Source organism: Tyto alba, unplaced genomic scaffold (assembly GCF_018691265.1).
Source record: "Tyto alba isolate M040663 unplaced genomic scaffold, T.alba_DEE_v4.0 Super-Scaffold_2, whole genome shotgun sequence".
NCBI lineage: Eukaryota > Metazoa > Chordata > Aves > Strigiformes > Tytonidae > Tyto > Tyto alba.
The window spans coordinates 14,670,847-14,687,285 of record NW_024881282.1 but is presented as its reverse complement, the minus strand read 5'-3'; the positions used below and the strand labels follow the sequence as shown (position 1 = coordinate 14,687,285).

At 38.1% G+C, this 16,439-nt stretch overlaps 1 protein-coding gene across 2 annotated transcripts in view; it reads right to left on the bottom strand.

The window, feature by feature from the left end:
• Positions 1 to 2,701: 2,701 nt before the first annotated feature.
• Positions 2,702 to 16,439, bottom strand: part of ARHGAP42 (Rho GTPase activating protein 42) — a 173,008-nt gene continuing 159,270 nt past the window's right edge. For both annotated transcript variants that reach the window (XM_042793007.1, XM_042793008.1), the window contains 5 exons: positions 15,572 to 15,952; positions 13,271 to 13,427; positions 12,087 to 12,149; positions 4,179 to 4,258; positions 2,702 to 3,945 (listed from right to left, as the gene is read on the bottom strand). In XM_042793007.1, coding sequence (XP_042648941.1) covers positions 3,857 to 3,945; positions 4,179 to 4,258; positions 12,087 to 12,149; positions 13,271 to 13,427; positions 15,572 to 15,952 — 770 coding nt within the window. In that variant the 3' untranslated portion in view covers positions 2,702 to 3,856. The remainder of the gene's footprint in view (positions 3,946 to 4,178; positions 4,259 to 12,086; positions 12,150 to 13,270; positions 13,428 to 15,571; positions 15,953 to 16,439) is intronic.

The window sequence follows — 16,439 nt, the reverse complement described above, 5'->3', positions numbered from 1 at the left end:
GGAAAATAAGTTACTATTACTATCACAGAATAGTGCTGGTCAGCAAATCTGTGCATACTTTTTTTCCAGAAATAATCAAACAATGAACTTTATAGATTAGTTAGGGACATAAGTGATAGCTATGGTTTAATTTAAGAGTTTTGTTACATATAACTCTAAATGCCAAAATATGGCAAAGACATTTTAATACTGAACTCATAGGAATTACACCAAAAATATTTTTTCATCTTTATCATCATTAATAAAAAGTGTGAATATAAAATATTAATATACTTTACATATTTATCATACAATATACCAGTCCTTCACACTATTAATTTGATTCATGTTGTGCTGCAACATGTATCAAAAGGTTTAACAAAGAAAAACTATGGCAAATTACAGAAGTTGTGGGTACAGACATTACTTCCACAAGACAAACAGCAATCACAACATGTCATCTACCTTGAGTTCTACAGTGATATCTGGAAAAGAACTGCTGTGTCCTTTTAGGAAGGATAATAATAACTTAAAAATTGCGCACCCTTTGCTTGTCGAATGAATCTGACTTTTGTAAAAAACAAATCAAAACTATGAACTAATTTAGTTCAGCTTGTCTGATTTTCTGGTAAGGCACTATCAAGTTATTTTATCTTCATTTAAATGTTATATGGATATCTGATCCTTTGCAATTATCAGAAGGGATATTTGGTCAGTCCTGAGAGTATCATCATTAGACAAACTTTGGTGCTGCCCTCTCCCCCATTTCAGTCTTCGAACACCTAGTTACTTAACTTTCCAGTTCATTGCACAGATTTCTGTAGAGATAAACTCCCTCTTGGAAAGTCAGGGAAGAGCTGGGGCATCCAAAACCCAGCAGTGAGATTATACAGAAAGTGCTTGTTATGTACCGCTTAAGAGGGGAAAAGAAAAACCATAAAATATTTCAAAAATGAAAACCCCAACTCATTGAGAGTGGTTAACTGTAATTAAGAATGGGCATAATGTTCTTCAGAAGGAAATGCAAATTTAAAGCTACTTTAAAGTTATTTATGTGATCATCATGGCTGGTTCAAAAGAAGGGCCTGAATAAGTGCAGAGTCTTACAGAGGAAAATACAGATTTGTTTTGAGAGCAGCAGCATGAATGGGATCCAATTTCTTACAAAGTTGTCTCCTGTAATTCAATTTTGTGTCTGACGTGAGATGAATGAATGGGAACAGACAAAACACCTCTCCACCACAGGGATTTGTTCAGGTCTTTCTACAACCTTACCCTCAGCATTTACAGGCTCTACTTACTTAATCTGTAACTGAACTTGGCATTTTTACAAATTTTTTAATGAACTTGGCATTTTTGAGTCCTCTCACTTGCACGCAGATCAGCTGGTTTCAAAACATGATATTGAAGAATAGCCAGACATACACAAAGGCTGTGAGATTACCTAAGGTTAGCTTTTTTCGCCCTTCTTTTTAAATCAAGCTAAAGCAAAGCAAGTAAGAGCAAGCATTTTCTATTTCGCTGTTCCTCAAGAATTTCACAACAATTAAATTGCTCCATATAAGAGGTCATCAAAGGATGTTCAACACAGGTCAGTTTGCCACTGACCCTGCTGCAATAGATGGAGGTTGGGATTTTGCCCCAGACCACTGCATTTGTCTGCGTGGGTGAGACATATGCTGGGCCCTCGGCCTCTGCTCCAAGCTCTTCCTCCCTTCCTGCTCCTTTTTCCCTGCAGCAGCACTTCTCCTGGGAAGGTCACCAGAGGGAAGCCTTTTGACAGCCTGTAATTTTTGAATTGTGAAATACAGCAAAACCACAACCAAAACTATGTTGACTGCCAGGGCAATGAGAGTTTCAGGCATAGCTTACACTGAGAAAGCTTGGCTTCCCTTAAAACTAAGAAAGGCTCAACCTGGTGAGAAAAGACCTTCACTTCCTTTCGCATCTGCTCTGGGCCAATTCGATGAGCACACACGTGTCTGCCGTCACTGCCTGTGACAGTGTCTGGAACAGCCCTTCAGCACAATGCACTGAACACAATTTGCTCTTAAGGTGAAGTGAAACATGATTTGGGACTCAATGAAACTGATTAGAGTGAAGGAAGAACCCAGATGACTCAGTCACTAATTCAAGGGGTCTGTCCTCAACTGCCTGCAGCCAGTCTTACCCAGACTACCCCTCTGAAAAGCCAGACCATTTTTGGGAGGATGCTCTCCCAGTCTCTCTCCTTCCCTGATCGCCACTTGGTACTTTAATTAGCAAGGAGAAGGATCCTGTAGGCTTCTGCCCCCAGCCTGAATTCCAACACAGAATTGCTCTGCAGAAATCATGCACTACACACAAGTAAAGAAGGTTCTGATATGCTTTTTCATGTTGGCTATGAATCTTATTTTCTAATTTAAACAAGACAAATGCTATGGAATTTAAAAATAAGCAAGTAAAACATTATTGATGTTTTTAGTCCTAACAGAAGTTCTTCCTTAAACTTTCTGGAAGTAACATACAACTTAGAAATCAACAGAAGTTTTATATATTGATTTCTGTTACTGAAGAGAAGTAAGCCTAGATAGGTCTATGGAACAGTGAACTCTTTCTGTAGCACTAATGCTGAAGAATTACTAATATGGAACTTAAATATCTTGGTTTTCACTCAGGTATGGTAAGTAGCCAAAGTAAGCAGCCATGTTTTCCCTCTAGATGTGCAAGAAAGCTGCTTATGGTTTTGGGTTTTTCTTTGGAGTTGTTTCTTTTTTTTTTTTTTTTTTTTTTTTCAGTCCTACCAGGAGCAATGAATGGGTCGTTACAGAACCTTTGAAAAGTAAGTCTTTTTTGTTCTGTGGAAGGGGAGAAGTCTTTGTCAAATAGTTTAGCAGAAATCAGGAGAAATAATACTAAATACTTCTACTGCTACCACAGAGCTTTCAGCATTTATAGCTTATAAAAATTAAGTACTGCACAGGCCATTTGTCTGACTTGCAATGGAAAAAGTTGGAAAAGGACCCAGTTACAATTTATCTCAGGTTTCAAAACATACTGCTGTTTTTCACTGCTCAATTCACATGACTACCAACCATTCCAGATTCAGCATCTCCTTGTTTTCTACAGATGTTGTTCTGAGAATACCTTCCAGATGATGGGTGTCATAGAAATGAAAGTTATTAATATTATCTACACTGATAGAGAAAGAATGAAACAAATCTAAGAAGTATTTGAATGAAATATTCATTAAAAATATCACATTTTGAATGAGCACTTACTGCTCAGGCAGTGTATAAACTGATTTTATGATCAGTTGCATGGATTCTATACCATACTGTAATCTCAATAACTAACAGAAGTTCAAACTTCTGATTTATGGAAAACTCATTTCTTATTTGAAATGATTAGGACTAATTTTAGAATCAAGTTTTCTAAGGGAGAATTCAGATCACAATAGAAGCATTATTTACATTATGAAAAAAAATACAATTTTCCATATTAAAAAACATAGATTGCAAGAAATGTCAGAGTGCATTGCCTCTAAATTTCACTATTCTGTGAGCAACATCCTAGGACCTAAAAGTCTGCAGCTAAATAGCAAGTTTTTTGATTTTATTGCTCTAGTGTTCCCTACCCATAAAAGAAGAACAGAACAACCTTTTGCAAACAATGGAAGTTATTTAAACAGAGTACCGTCTTCAGTACAGAAACTGTTAACTGTTTCATTACATTCTGTTCCATTGATAGGGAGCTGTGTTACCTGCAGCTGTAGTATCTGAAGGAAATCTACTGCTCAGCTAATGGGCTGATCCCATATCTGTGTCAGATAAAAATCATAGTGCTTATTATTTGTTACCATGGATACCATGAAGATATTGCTGTCCACTAAAGATTACTAGAGGAAGACAACGTAATTCTCAGGAACGAGTCCTGTTTTGCCTTCATAAGTTGCTTTTAACCAGCCTGGTTCCACAGATGGATACACTGCAAAAAAACAGACAGACAAAAATGCCATCTTTACAATTAATTAACACTGTTAAAAGATCCTATACATGGTTCATATGTTTATTTAGATAGTATTTATCCAAGAGCAACTGAAAAATCAGGGCAAAATCTGAGAGCTGAAAATGGAACTATGCTCTCATTTTGTGGATACAGTTCAGTTTTTTACATATATATTTTTTTTACATAGAGAGACAAAGTAAAACATATCTTACCATTGGAAAATATTGCCCCCTGTGGGAAGGACAGCTCATGACTATGCTCAGCCTTACAGGAATACATGGCTTTTGCTTGTCTGAAAAAAAAAAACCAAACCCACAGGCTTACAATAAATGAGATAACAAGGAAAAACATAAAGAAATTAAATTAAAATCCGGGAAGTGTAAGAATAATCAGTTGTACAAATGCAGGACGGTAATGATTAGTTACACAGCAGTTCAGAGGAGTAGAATTATAGCTGATAATAACTCCAAGTTTACTGGAGTTAACAAGCATGTTATTCCAGAAAAAAGACTTACATCCTACTTGGAGGTTTATGAGGAATATAATTTGTAACTTTTAAAATTATTCTTTCATTCTAGTTGAAGTTGTAATTCGAACAAATACTGAACTGAGCATATTGCTTGAAGCAAGTGATGGTCTGCCTGGAGACAATTCAGAAGTGATCATCAAGTCATTAAAGGTTTAAAAACATGACATGAGAAAATATAGTCTACAGAAGAAAATAATATATAGAAGGTAAATATGAAACAACAAGGAGTAATCTGTTGTCCAGGCTGACTGTAAAAAGGACTTAAATAGATTTAAATTGCAGCAAGGGATATTTAAATTAAGTGTCTTGGGTGGATTTCAGCTTCAGACACCTAAATTCAGCTGCCTATAAGTAATCTACATGCCTAGCTTCAAGGACACTCTAGGCCTGGCTGCTGCTATGGTTGACACCTACTTGAGAGGGCAACGAATGGCTCGTCAGGTTTCACTGCCTGTGGCGAAACCTCCAGCAAAAGACTTCCTTCAGTAATACCTGACATGAAGACATCTACATGTAGACAGCTAAGTTTACATCTCTTCATCTGTAGCTGGAAGATCCCTCTATTGGTTAGAAGAGTGAAGCACTGGAAGTGAAAAGAATTGGAGTATCCCCGAATTGAAGAATTTCTATTACTAAAAATTAATTTTAAAAAACCCAAATAAAAAAAAAAAAGGAGCTACACATATATCTGTGAAAGTCAGATATATAATGATTCTATCCTAGAGAAGAAGGACAGATTAGGGCACCTCTTGATATCGCCTCTCGCACTATGTTCTGCAAAGTACAAAATGATGAACTGAACATGAAGATAGAAATTAGGAGTTCTCTCTGTATTCCTGAACTTTACCTAATACCTTGACTTTAATTTATACACTCAAAGCAATTTTTATATGATCCATCAGTTTTTCTGAGTTTCTTTAAACTTACTGGAAATCTGCATTATACCAAGTGAAGATGAATTTGTTGATTATTTCACCTTTGTGTGGAGTTACTGATTCAGCTTTCATTCCAGCCAGGATTTATCTCAGTGACCCAATATATGACCTGTGGTGAAGTTTAACATTTTTTGCATACTTTTTGAGAGTGTGTATATGCAAGTGATATGTAATCTATTTTGTCTTTCCTCCCAGAATAGTGAGATAACAGAGTCGTAAGTTAGATTAGTAACAGTGCCACATCATAAGCATTTGCATAAGAAGTCTATTTTATTTTGTATATCACTGATGGCACCTTTCATCTTTGGAGTTCCACACCTCCCTGGGGAGGTTAAGCCGGGATGGGTTTCCTAAAGGGAGCAGAAAGTATCCTTTTACCCTGGCCTTACACCCTGGTGCCAATCAGTTCTAGCACACCATCATTCATCTGAATCTTTGAAAGGGTATGAGAATGGATGGACATATTCCAAAGTTTGTATGTGTGAGCTTTCCAGGAATGACTTCTCCCTCTGAAGAAAGAGCTTTTCTTATGTTTCTCTGAAGCTGATTTATGACTAGGCTAAATGGCATGTTTTGCCTTCATCTTAAGTGAGCAACTGACTCATCAAGGGTTACACTCTCAGGCTGAGATTACCAGAGGAGGTCAAGAATTTTGAGTCACGCTAGTGATATCCAAGGGCACCATTTTCAAGATGCTGAAAACATTTAGAACTCTTAGTAATGTCATTCTGGATACCTCTCCACTGCTAACTAGAACAACATGAGCACTGGACCCCTGTTTGTCTTCTTTGCTTAAATGTTAGCGTGCTTTCTGGCTGGTGTAGAATGCTGTGTTTAGCATTCTTCCAAGACAGATCCTTGGTGCCTACTGTTATGAAGAACCTGCAACCCACAGTTGACAAGACAGGTATGAAGTTTCATTACTATACATAATAAATACAAATGTATACATAATAATGTACATAATATATACTAAAATATACAGTGGGAGATTAGATGACTTTATCAAAGGTCACACATAAACTAGAATTGAATTCTTTAAACACAGGTTAATTTTTCTCAAAGTGAATACGGCACAGAGTGCTACAGATGTTCTAATTATACTGATCCAGACTGGTAACAGTCTGACAAAACAGCTATTTCCTGTTGTGGTGGGTTGACCCTGGCTGGACACCAGGTACCCACCAAAGTTGCTCTATCACTCCCCTCCTCAGCTGGACAGGGGTGAAAAATATGACAAAAGGCTCGTGGGTTGAGATAAGGACAGGGAGAGATCACTCACCTATTACTGTCATGGCCAAAACACACTTGACTTGGGGACATTAATTTATTACCAATTAAATCAGAGTAGGGTAATGAGAAATAAAAACTAAATCTTAAAACGCCTTCCCCCCAACCCCCCCTTATTCCTGGGCTCAACTTCATTCCCAATTTTTCTACCTCATCCCTCCCCGAACAGCACAGGGGGATGGGGAATGGGGGGGTTGTGGGCAATTCATCACATGTTTTCTCTGCCGCTCCTTCATCCTCAGGGGGAGGACTCCTCACACTCTTCCCCTGCTCCAGCATGGGGTCCCTCCCACAGGAGACAGTCCTCCATGAAGTTCTCCAATGTGGGTCCTTCCCACGGGCTGCAGTTCTTCACAATCTGCTCTAATATGGGTCCCTCCCATGGGGTGCAGTCCTTCAGGAACAGACTGCTCCAGCATGGGTCCCCCATGGGGTCACAGGTCCTGCCAGCAAACCTGCTCCAGCATGGGCTTCCCACAGGGTCACAGACTCCTTTGGTCATCCCCCTGCTCCAGCGTGGGGTCCTCCACAGGCTGCAGTTGGTATCTACTGCATCATGGACCAACATGGGCTGCAGGGGCACAGCCTGCCTTACCATGGTCTTCCCCACGGGCTGCAGGGAAATCTCTGCTCCGGTGCCTGGAGCACCTTCTCCCTCTCCGTCTTCACTGACCTTGGTGGATGCAAAGTTGTTGCTCTCATGTATTCTCCCTCCTTTTTATGGCTGCAATTGCTGTTGCACATTTTTTTTCCCCTCTTAAATCTGTTATCCCCAAGGCGCTACCACCATTGCTGATGGGCTCGGCCTTGGCCAGTGATAGGTCCATCTTTGAGCTGGCTGGCATTGGCTGTTAGACATGGGGGAAGGTTCTGGCAGCTTCTCACAGAAGCCACCTCTGTAGCCTCCCACTACCAAAACCTTGCCATGCAAACCCAACACACTGTGTGGCATAATCATGGATTTTGCACATATAAAACAGCAGAGTAACTGTTAATGTTGTCTACAGTTACAATGAATATAAGGTAATTGGCAATGAATTTACTAAAGCACAGGAATGATTCTGAACCAGATTAATATGTAGCACCTCATTACTTAGTGGCATGACTATCAAGCCAGTTTCCCTTGTTAAGAATGGGACATCTGAGTAATATTGTGACAAAAGACATTTAAGTCAATAATAAACCAGAACAGCAGTATTTAAATGTGAGGCAGAATCATTTAAGTTATTCTTGAAATATGACATGTTGTTTTTTAGTGCCCTTAGAAAAAATTAAGAAAATAAATGCAATTTTCCCCTATACTCATTTATATCTACTAAATTATTCTGTTTTCAGCTTTCAATTTTACCTGATCTAGGTATGTTTACCTCAAAAGTAAAAAGAAGGTAAGAAAACATGGACTCTGACTTCCTCAGTTCTGCAAAGAGAAGCTTCCCAGCATTTGACATTTAGACAGATACACAAACACAAAGAAGTCAGTTTCTCAAAAGTTCATGAATTACAGGATTCTTCCCACTACATTGCTCCTGACACAGAGTAATTACATTCCAGTGTTACCTACAGACTGTGTATGATGGTATAATGACAGAGAGATTCTAAGAATATTTACTCATAATTCTGGAGCAATTTTCAAGCCCCTGCTTATTGCCTCCACACTCAATTTGGTTACTTAGGTTGTCATATTTGTTACCACTCACTTCAACCTCATCCTACTACAAGCCTCAACCATGAAAAGAGTTTGTAGGTTCTTGGGCATTTTTTGTGTGTGCAATTATGAAAATGGACATTCTTACTTATGGTGTTAATGCTGTCCTCCCTATAAACAAGGCTTTTTGTTAAAAAGCATACGAGAACATCACCATCATCTATTATGGTTCTCTTAAGATGATGCTAATAGTATGAAAAGAGTGTGATTCATGTCATTTAGTGCAGAGAAAAAAAAAAAAAAAACCAACTTCAGAAAATGTTACCCCCATTTCCTAGAAGTTCCTTCTCTCCATGACTTTCCTGGATGGACACCAGATGAGAAAAATGAATTTTCTCCTTCCCTGCTTTTTATTACATTTGCTTTGATCGCATAATGATAAACTTACACTAGCAGTCAAAGCGTCAGGACTTATCAGATCATAAATTATTTTGCTTGACTACATGAGGTCAACAACACCTGAAGCCTTTTTAATAATAATAATAATAATAATGATAATAATAGCAATGACAATAATTTTAAAAATTATAAGTAAGCTTTAATACTATGCTCCTGCCCTCCTGAGTTTTCAGTCTAACAAGACAAAGCCAGAAGAGGAATGAATGAGGGAAAACACATGAATCTCTCTCAGGTAACTCATCAGTTAATATTATCCTATGGAAAGAAGAAAGGTTTTTAGACTCCTGGAAATGGCAAACTTAGAGCCAAGCTTGACTGACTAGAAAACACTGGGCTGGGCTGAGCAAGGCATGCCAGATGTTTAAGGAAATGTGAGATACAGCATGACATTAAAACCAGAAGAACGACTCAAAAAGATAGTTGATCATATGGCTGGGAGGGAAGCATGGGTCTAGAGGACTTTATACTGTCAGCCTACTCATAATTAAAGTCCCAGCCCGGCACCTAGAGATCTAGCTGCCAAGTTCGAGCCATTTGCTGTCACCAACTCCTCCTTCACATTTTTTCTAGGTATTCTTTTCAAAATAAAATCTTTCTTATAATGCAGTTTCTCACTTCAGGAGACTTGACTTTCTGTATACCTCTAAATAGAAGTCAAGAAAACGTGGAGTCAGAGATTATGTGTTGGTGTATTTTTGTACAGAATCTACAATAAAGAGACCTCAGGTCTTACTGTTATCTAATTGCAGTGTTTGTGAAGCGATAAGAAAACTCCTTTCAAGTGCGTACTAGATTCGCAATAGGGATTGGTCTCAGTGTACACAGTAGCTTAATACCACAGTAAGGGAAATGGAAATAATAAACTTGAAGTCAGGAGGGAAGGAATGGGAAGGCTAAGAAGTCAAAGTAATTCTGGAATTGGAAAAAGAGAGCACAGGCTGGATAGGGCATAACATTTTGATCTTCCTTGTCCAATTCTGAAATATGTACTGAGGCCTCTCATTCTCTTTCTGACTAAAAGAAATCTGTTTAAACTGGTAGTGCTATGAGGGCATGTACTCATGTATACAAGGAGAGAAACAGTCAAGTCAAATAATGTCCCAGCATTAAAAAAAAAAAAGGGGGACACACACAAATAATAGAGATATCAGATTATACAAAGTCAGAAAGCAGGGTTGCAGAGACTACCTGGAAGAAAGATTTAAGCAAGAGTGGGCCTCTGTGATGGTAAAGCATCAAGTGCAAAATTATCTGCTGGAACACAGAAAACGGTGTGAGACTGCAAAGCCATACAGGTAGTTTTGATCTGTATACCATACAAATGACCACAGATGCTTCAAGTAGGAATGAAGCTACTTAGATACTATAATGCATAGGCAAGCAGTAGCTTAACAATTCAAAATGAGTTATTTTAGCAGGGTAAATTGCCCCTGCACAGACTTCAACACTGTCTTAACTTCAGTATTTCTGGTAACAGCTTAAAAATAGTTTCTCTGTCTTACACTCTGTCCTCCATATAATCATTAGACAGTAGAGTTACAAACACAGAAAGCCTTTTTTACTGGGTGGATCAAGATGTAATTACCATGATTTCTACATTCTTCAGAGCAAAAAAAAAAGACTACCCTGAGGTTTTAAATCAGCCTTCATGTTCATAGCATGCATGAGAGGTAAATAAAAGCTGGTTCTGAATTGCAAAATCATAGTCAGACTTAAGCAGCATTATAAGAACAGCTGAGTTACTTCTTATCTCTTCCTCATTTTTCCTGCTGACCTCTCATTTTCCATTCCCCTTGTTACTGTTGCTCTTCTGCCTTCTTAGGAAGGCTGAAGTAGAGGAGCTATTAAGCCTTTCAGCGTTTTTGGCTTTGTTATCTGCTCTCCATATCCATTATCAAACAGACATTTTTCCTTTGTCAGATTTTTGCTTCTTACATGCTTTTTATATACAGATACAGGTGGCTCAGGCTCTGAGGGAACAACAGAGGAGAGTTCACAAGAAAGGAGCAATACAGAATAAGAGAAGGAACAGTGGTGGGGGTGAAATAATTCAGGACTGGTGAAGCAGTCATCACTCTCACCTTAGGGCACTGGCTTAAGAACATTCCAGTCTCTTCATTCATACTTTTCTTCCTTAAATTTTTGCCCTGCTCTTTTCATACCCCTTTCCTCCCCTGTCACTCTCGTTTTTTGGTCACCTTCCAGTTCATGTACTACACAAAACAAGAACAGCTTCGATTCCTGTAAGCTGCTTCTGTCAAACAAAATTGGTGGGCCTTTGCAGGTCAACTTTCTCTCCCCTGCTAGATCTGTCAGAGAGGACAGCCATATTCCACTCCACACATCTCAGCATATGTTGGCATCTTCCTTTACAGCCGTGCTTCTTTAGATTACTACTTTTGGATTAATGGATTGACTTTTTTTTTTTCTTTCCCGTTGCTCAACCGTTCCAGTAAAATCCTGGTATCAGTGAGTAAAAGTGATGGACAAAACCATACATTCTATCTCAAAGAACTTGAAATGTGGGGACAGTGAAAAGAGAGACAGACTTTTACCCACATCTACTAATCAGATTATCTCCTTTAGTCTATTAATTGTAAGGGGGTTAATAATGTATGGAAGATACTGCCTCCTAGACAAACACTTGTCAGAACATTCTAAATTCATTTAATAGAAGAATGAATCTAATCCACCAAATAAATACAAAGAATTGCAAAGAAAATATAAATATTTCCTGCTTCACGCTGTCAAGAAGAAAGGGCAACAATTTCTGCAGAGCGATACTAAGGTATGGAAGGTATGATGGTAAAGACAGAAATCCTGAGCAAGTTAATCCTGAACATTCTAAAGCAGCTGCTATTCAAGACCTGCCTATATGTGCAAATTACCATAAACTAGCATGTTTGCTACTCTGCTGAAAACATGTATATACAAACAGCTGTATGGAGTAAGTACAGCACCATCATCCTAATTTAAATCCTATTAATTTACTCTTGTAGCTGTGTCCTTATGCAGTTCATTAACCTGAGCATCTTTCACTGCAGTTCCTCCAGGTGACAGAATAAACAGATTGGCTGTTATTCTCCACTATAATTAGCTTTCTTTTGGAGAAAGGATGAGTTTAATAAACCACAAAAATTTTGCATGCCACATGATGCTCTCCAAAAGACACAGAACAGAGCTCCAGCACTTATATTTCAGTCTTTGAAGCCAGCAAAACAGACAGGATTTTACAAATTGTTAAACAGTATGGAGCACTTACCGTCCTGAAGAAACTTGTTTAAATGAACCAGCACTTTCAAACAACTGCGCTCTTGCAGCCACTCTGAAAAGAAAAGTACCACCTTTCTTTATTTAAAAAAATAATGAAATATACAGACTAGTTTAACTTTTAACCATCTAAAGACATGGACATATTTTAAAAAATGGTTTTAATTGTTCACTTGCAGAAACAGAGGAAATCCAAAAGCTGAATTTAAGTCCCTATTCAGCAGAATTCTTAAAGGCATAACATAACTGAGGACACTGACTTCCACATGCTCTAATGCCTTCCTGAGTCAGCAAGGGAAATCTCAACACCCCATATTTAAAATTATACTCATGAATGGCAAATAGATACATTGGAAATACTTTTACTGCCAGTCTGTCACTACCATGCTAGAAGTCTGAGCTGTGCAGGATTCTCTGTTTAAGTAAGACAACAGTCTGTGAAATGACTACCATGATCCCTTCCAGTTTAAAAAATTAAGAAGCTGAATGGAGTCCTGATGTATTTGGAGAACTTCTTGGTGCTCTGCAGATCTGGAAATCACTTGTTCATGGGGACAGAAGAATTCAGGGTCAAAGTCAGGATTACAGAAGAGATCTGACTCTTAAGTCTGTCCTAAAAGCACTTGGAAAGATTGCTAACCCAAATCTCAACAGACTAAATGATAACCTCTATTGCTTAAAACTATCCTCCTCAACATAAAAAACCCCTCAAAAAGCAACTGTTAGAAATCAACACTTTAACATGCAGCAACCAAACACATTTCAGAGCAGAAGTTTGGGGTTTTTTTTCCCCTTCCTCCAATTTTGGACTTACACAAATAAAATCTGATGATCTTCTTCACATAACAGCATGGATGGTAAGTAGCATTTACGCTCTCTGAAATGTTAAATTCCAGAAGAATCAGAGATAATAATACTAATCACTTTCCAAAGATACATTTCTTCATTATAGACCTTATCTGTAGTCTAATGAAGTCAGTGAGAGTTTTTCAACTGAATTTGTGCCGCATCTGCTCTGTTTACAATTGTAATGAAGCTAGATAATTCACAAATACAGAAATATGAAAATCAAGTATTCATGGATGCTTTTTCAATTACTTATGTATATCTCTGGGATCACTTTACAGTAGACAATACTGTAATAACACAAATTTCCAAAGGGCCTTGATGACTTACACAGATCCTGGTCTTTGATAGCCATTACTTGATGCAGTATCTAATCTTAATCTCCTGCACATTTTGGGAGGCAAATCAGGGTTTGGTGGAGCCTTTGATGTGTCTTTGGTATCTGTTGAGGATAAGCTCTGTATAGATCCACTGCAGCTTTTGTTACCTAAAGAAAACAACCAAAATATAGGGTAAAGCTAATCTGAAATTGCTTCACAACATGTGTAACATGAAAAGCAAAGTTTTTGTTGTTGCTGTTTTGTTGTTTTTTTTTTTTTTTCTTACTAAAGAGGCAAAATAGGTAGAGAAAGTACTTACTAAGAGGGAGAAGAAACAGCCTTCCAGGCAGAAAGCCAGGAGAAAAGGACCAATAGTAAGAATAAAGAAATTACATTAAAATTGTGAAGGCTAAAAAATTACACTGCACTTAAATGGCTAGATAGCACATTCACTAAAAAGTGACAATAAACCAAATAATTATAAAGTAGTACACTGCACATAATTATAGAAAAAATTCATGTTGGAAGGGATCTCAGGAAGTCATCTAGTCCAAATTCCTGCACAAAGCAGCATCCACTATGAAATCAGGCCACATTAATTTGTAAGAATTAATATTTCAGTATCCACAGAAGCTTCATGCAGTTTCAGAAAAATACTTAGGAATTAATGATCATGATTTGCCTAAAACAATCATTGCTGTAACTTGATAAAACAAATCTATAGCTGTACAGACTGTACTGTACACAAAAAAAGTCGTTTTAATGTACACAAGGCAAGGCCACATGTGCCCTTTAAGCTGACCTATCTGTGGACTGCTGTCTTCTTTGTATATATATGTTCTGCAAGAAAAAGAACTGCATCTACTTCTGTGTTTCTTTATTCCTATGAACAACCTATGCTTAATAATACTTTAAAAGCTGTCATAATATAGAGATCCTCAAATATACAAACAATACCTATATTATTATTTTCTATAGTATTATTCTATATTATAAATTATTGTTAATGATAATTATTTATGCTACATTATTAATCCTGTTAATATAATATGGATTCATATCTGCAAGTCTTAGGAAAAATGCTTGTACACTCCATGGGGGGCAGAGGGAAGAGAACTTTCTTAAACTTTTAGGGCTTTGCACGTAACCACATATTTAGCCTACCTGTACTTGTATTACTTATACTATTGACAGCTCAGTGGCAAACTTGGCACTCACACTCAGTCCACTGGAGCTCATTGTTTCAGTGTTGACTGTTAATCTTCATAATCCAAAACTGCAAATATACTGATTTCAAGAAGGTGTTTCTTCTAACTTCCCCACACAGCTGTCAACATAGTGCAGTAGCACCTCACGTACTCACAGAGCTAGGGCACACACAGGCATTCCAGATAACTCAGCATTCAGCAGAACCGTCTAAAATAAGAAGTTATGTTTTTCAGCTTCTCTGTCTTGTAAGGAGACATGTCTACAAATTTATTTGGGATACAGGCTCATCTTAGGTGCTCCGAGGGTGTTCTTTGAAGCAGCCTCCTTCTTTGACTGACCAGGAAGACTGGCATCCTAACTTGTGCACTGAAACTGAATTCCTACAGTTGGGTTTGCAAACTTGTGGTTGTTCTTGCACATCATGTCCATATATAGGACCATCCAGCCATAATCTTGTGTTCAAGCTAATCTACTTGCAGTGCTGGATAACAAACCACACAAGTAGGGCAGAATGAAGCAGCCATTCAATCAGCAGGGTTTCAGACATACATTTCATGCCAGGGATTACCTTTTTATCCCATCTGTCCAGTCCTATCTCAATTAAAGGCACTGACGGTAAAAATTGTAAATAAAAAAAAAAAACAATCCCACAAACCACCTCTTCAGTCTCCTGTTTCAGCCAATTTAAGAGGTGCAGTTGTCAAAATTTATTTGTTGTTATTTACTAGATATGTTAAGCCTAGTGCTTTTCAAAGTGGTAGCTTTGATCAGTATCAGTAATGTTGCAAGGATTCATTTATTTGACACAGTGATAAGCCATAGCTACCAACTCTTCTTATAAACCAGGAACTTCCTTACAAGTCAGTGGTCTAGATGATGCATAGCAGGATAGAGATTACTCTAAATTCTGATGAACACTGGCATCTTTTCAGCTGTGTGAACTAACAAACAAGGGAAATATGTCAGAAGTAGTTTGAAAGAACACACCACAAAAATTAAAAAAATAAAAAAGATTATTGAATATTATTAGCTTTCAGATACAGCTCTTGTTTTCTGATGTGTCACAGTAAACACTGATGTCCTAAAAGACCTTGGAAATTACCTTCAGCTGATGGAATTGATCTAAGGGAAGATGCTGAAGACCTTTTCAGACCAGACAGACTGTAAGAAGTCTTTTTGGTCAGGTCTGTTGGTGGAGAGGCATTCTCTGGTCCAGTGACAGAAGCTACACTTTGGCAGTCTGACTCCACATCTGTTTTGGCTGCATCCTCCTTTGATGAGGATTCTGGACTAGTAGTCCAGAGGCCTGAACTCTTCTGGCCATTAGAAGAAGCAGGAGAGGCAATCCATGGAATCCCTCCTGATTTCTCCCTGGGCTGTGAGGGTGTGCATTTGGTGGTGCTGTTCTGCTCAGAGGAGTGAGAAGAGAGAGATTCAATGCTGCCCATGGGAGTGCTGTCTGGGCTACTGCTGTACGAGTCACCTAGGGAGGAGTGAGGGGAGGGAAGAGAGAGAGAGAAAAAAAAAAATTACATTTTCTAATCATGGGCATTTCCCATACGCCACCTTTAGCCCCTTGTACCTTACTTGTCATCAAATATATTAATCTGTGGTTTCAGAGGCAATGATTCTCAAGACAAAATATCTATTTAGTTACTCTAAGTTTCACACATATTTCTACCTATAACCTGGAAGAACTGCCTTTTGGGGCTATTTCGTTAGAGCTGATGAACATAGTGGGCTATAGGCTAAACTATTTCACACTGAAGTTTGCACTTTAAAAGAACTTCCTGCAATACAAACAATCCTTAGAAAATTCAACAGTTATGATGTTGCAATATCTGTGGTGAGTATCTTACTGGATTTTCACGATAAGGCAAATGTTGTGGTGCTTATCACACTTATGTTCTTAAATGCAAGACTTTATTGGCAGCAGGCACAAGAATTAAGTTTTACTTCAGTTACCAAGC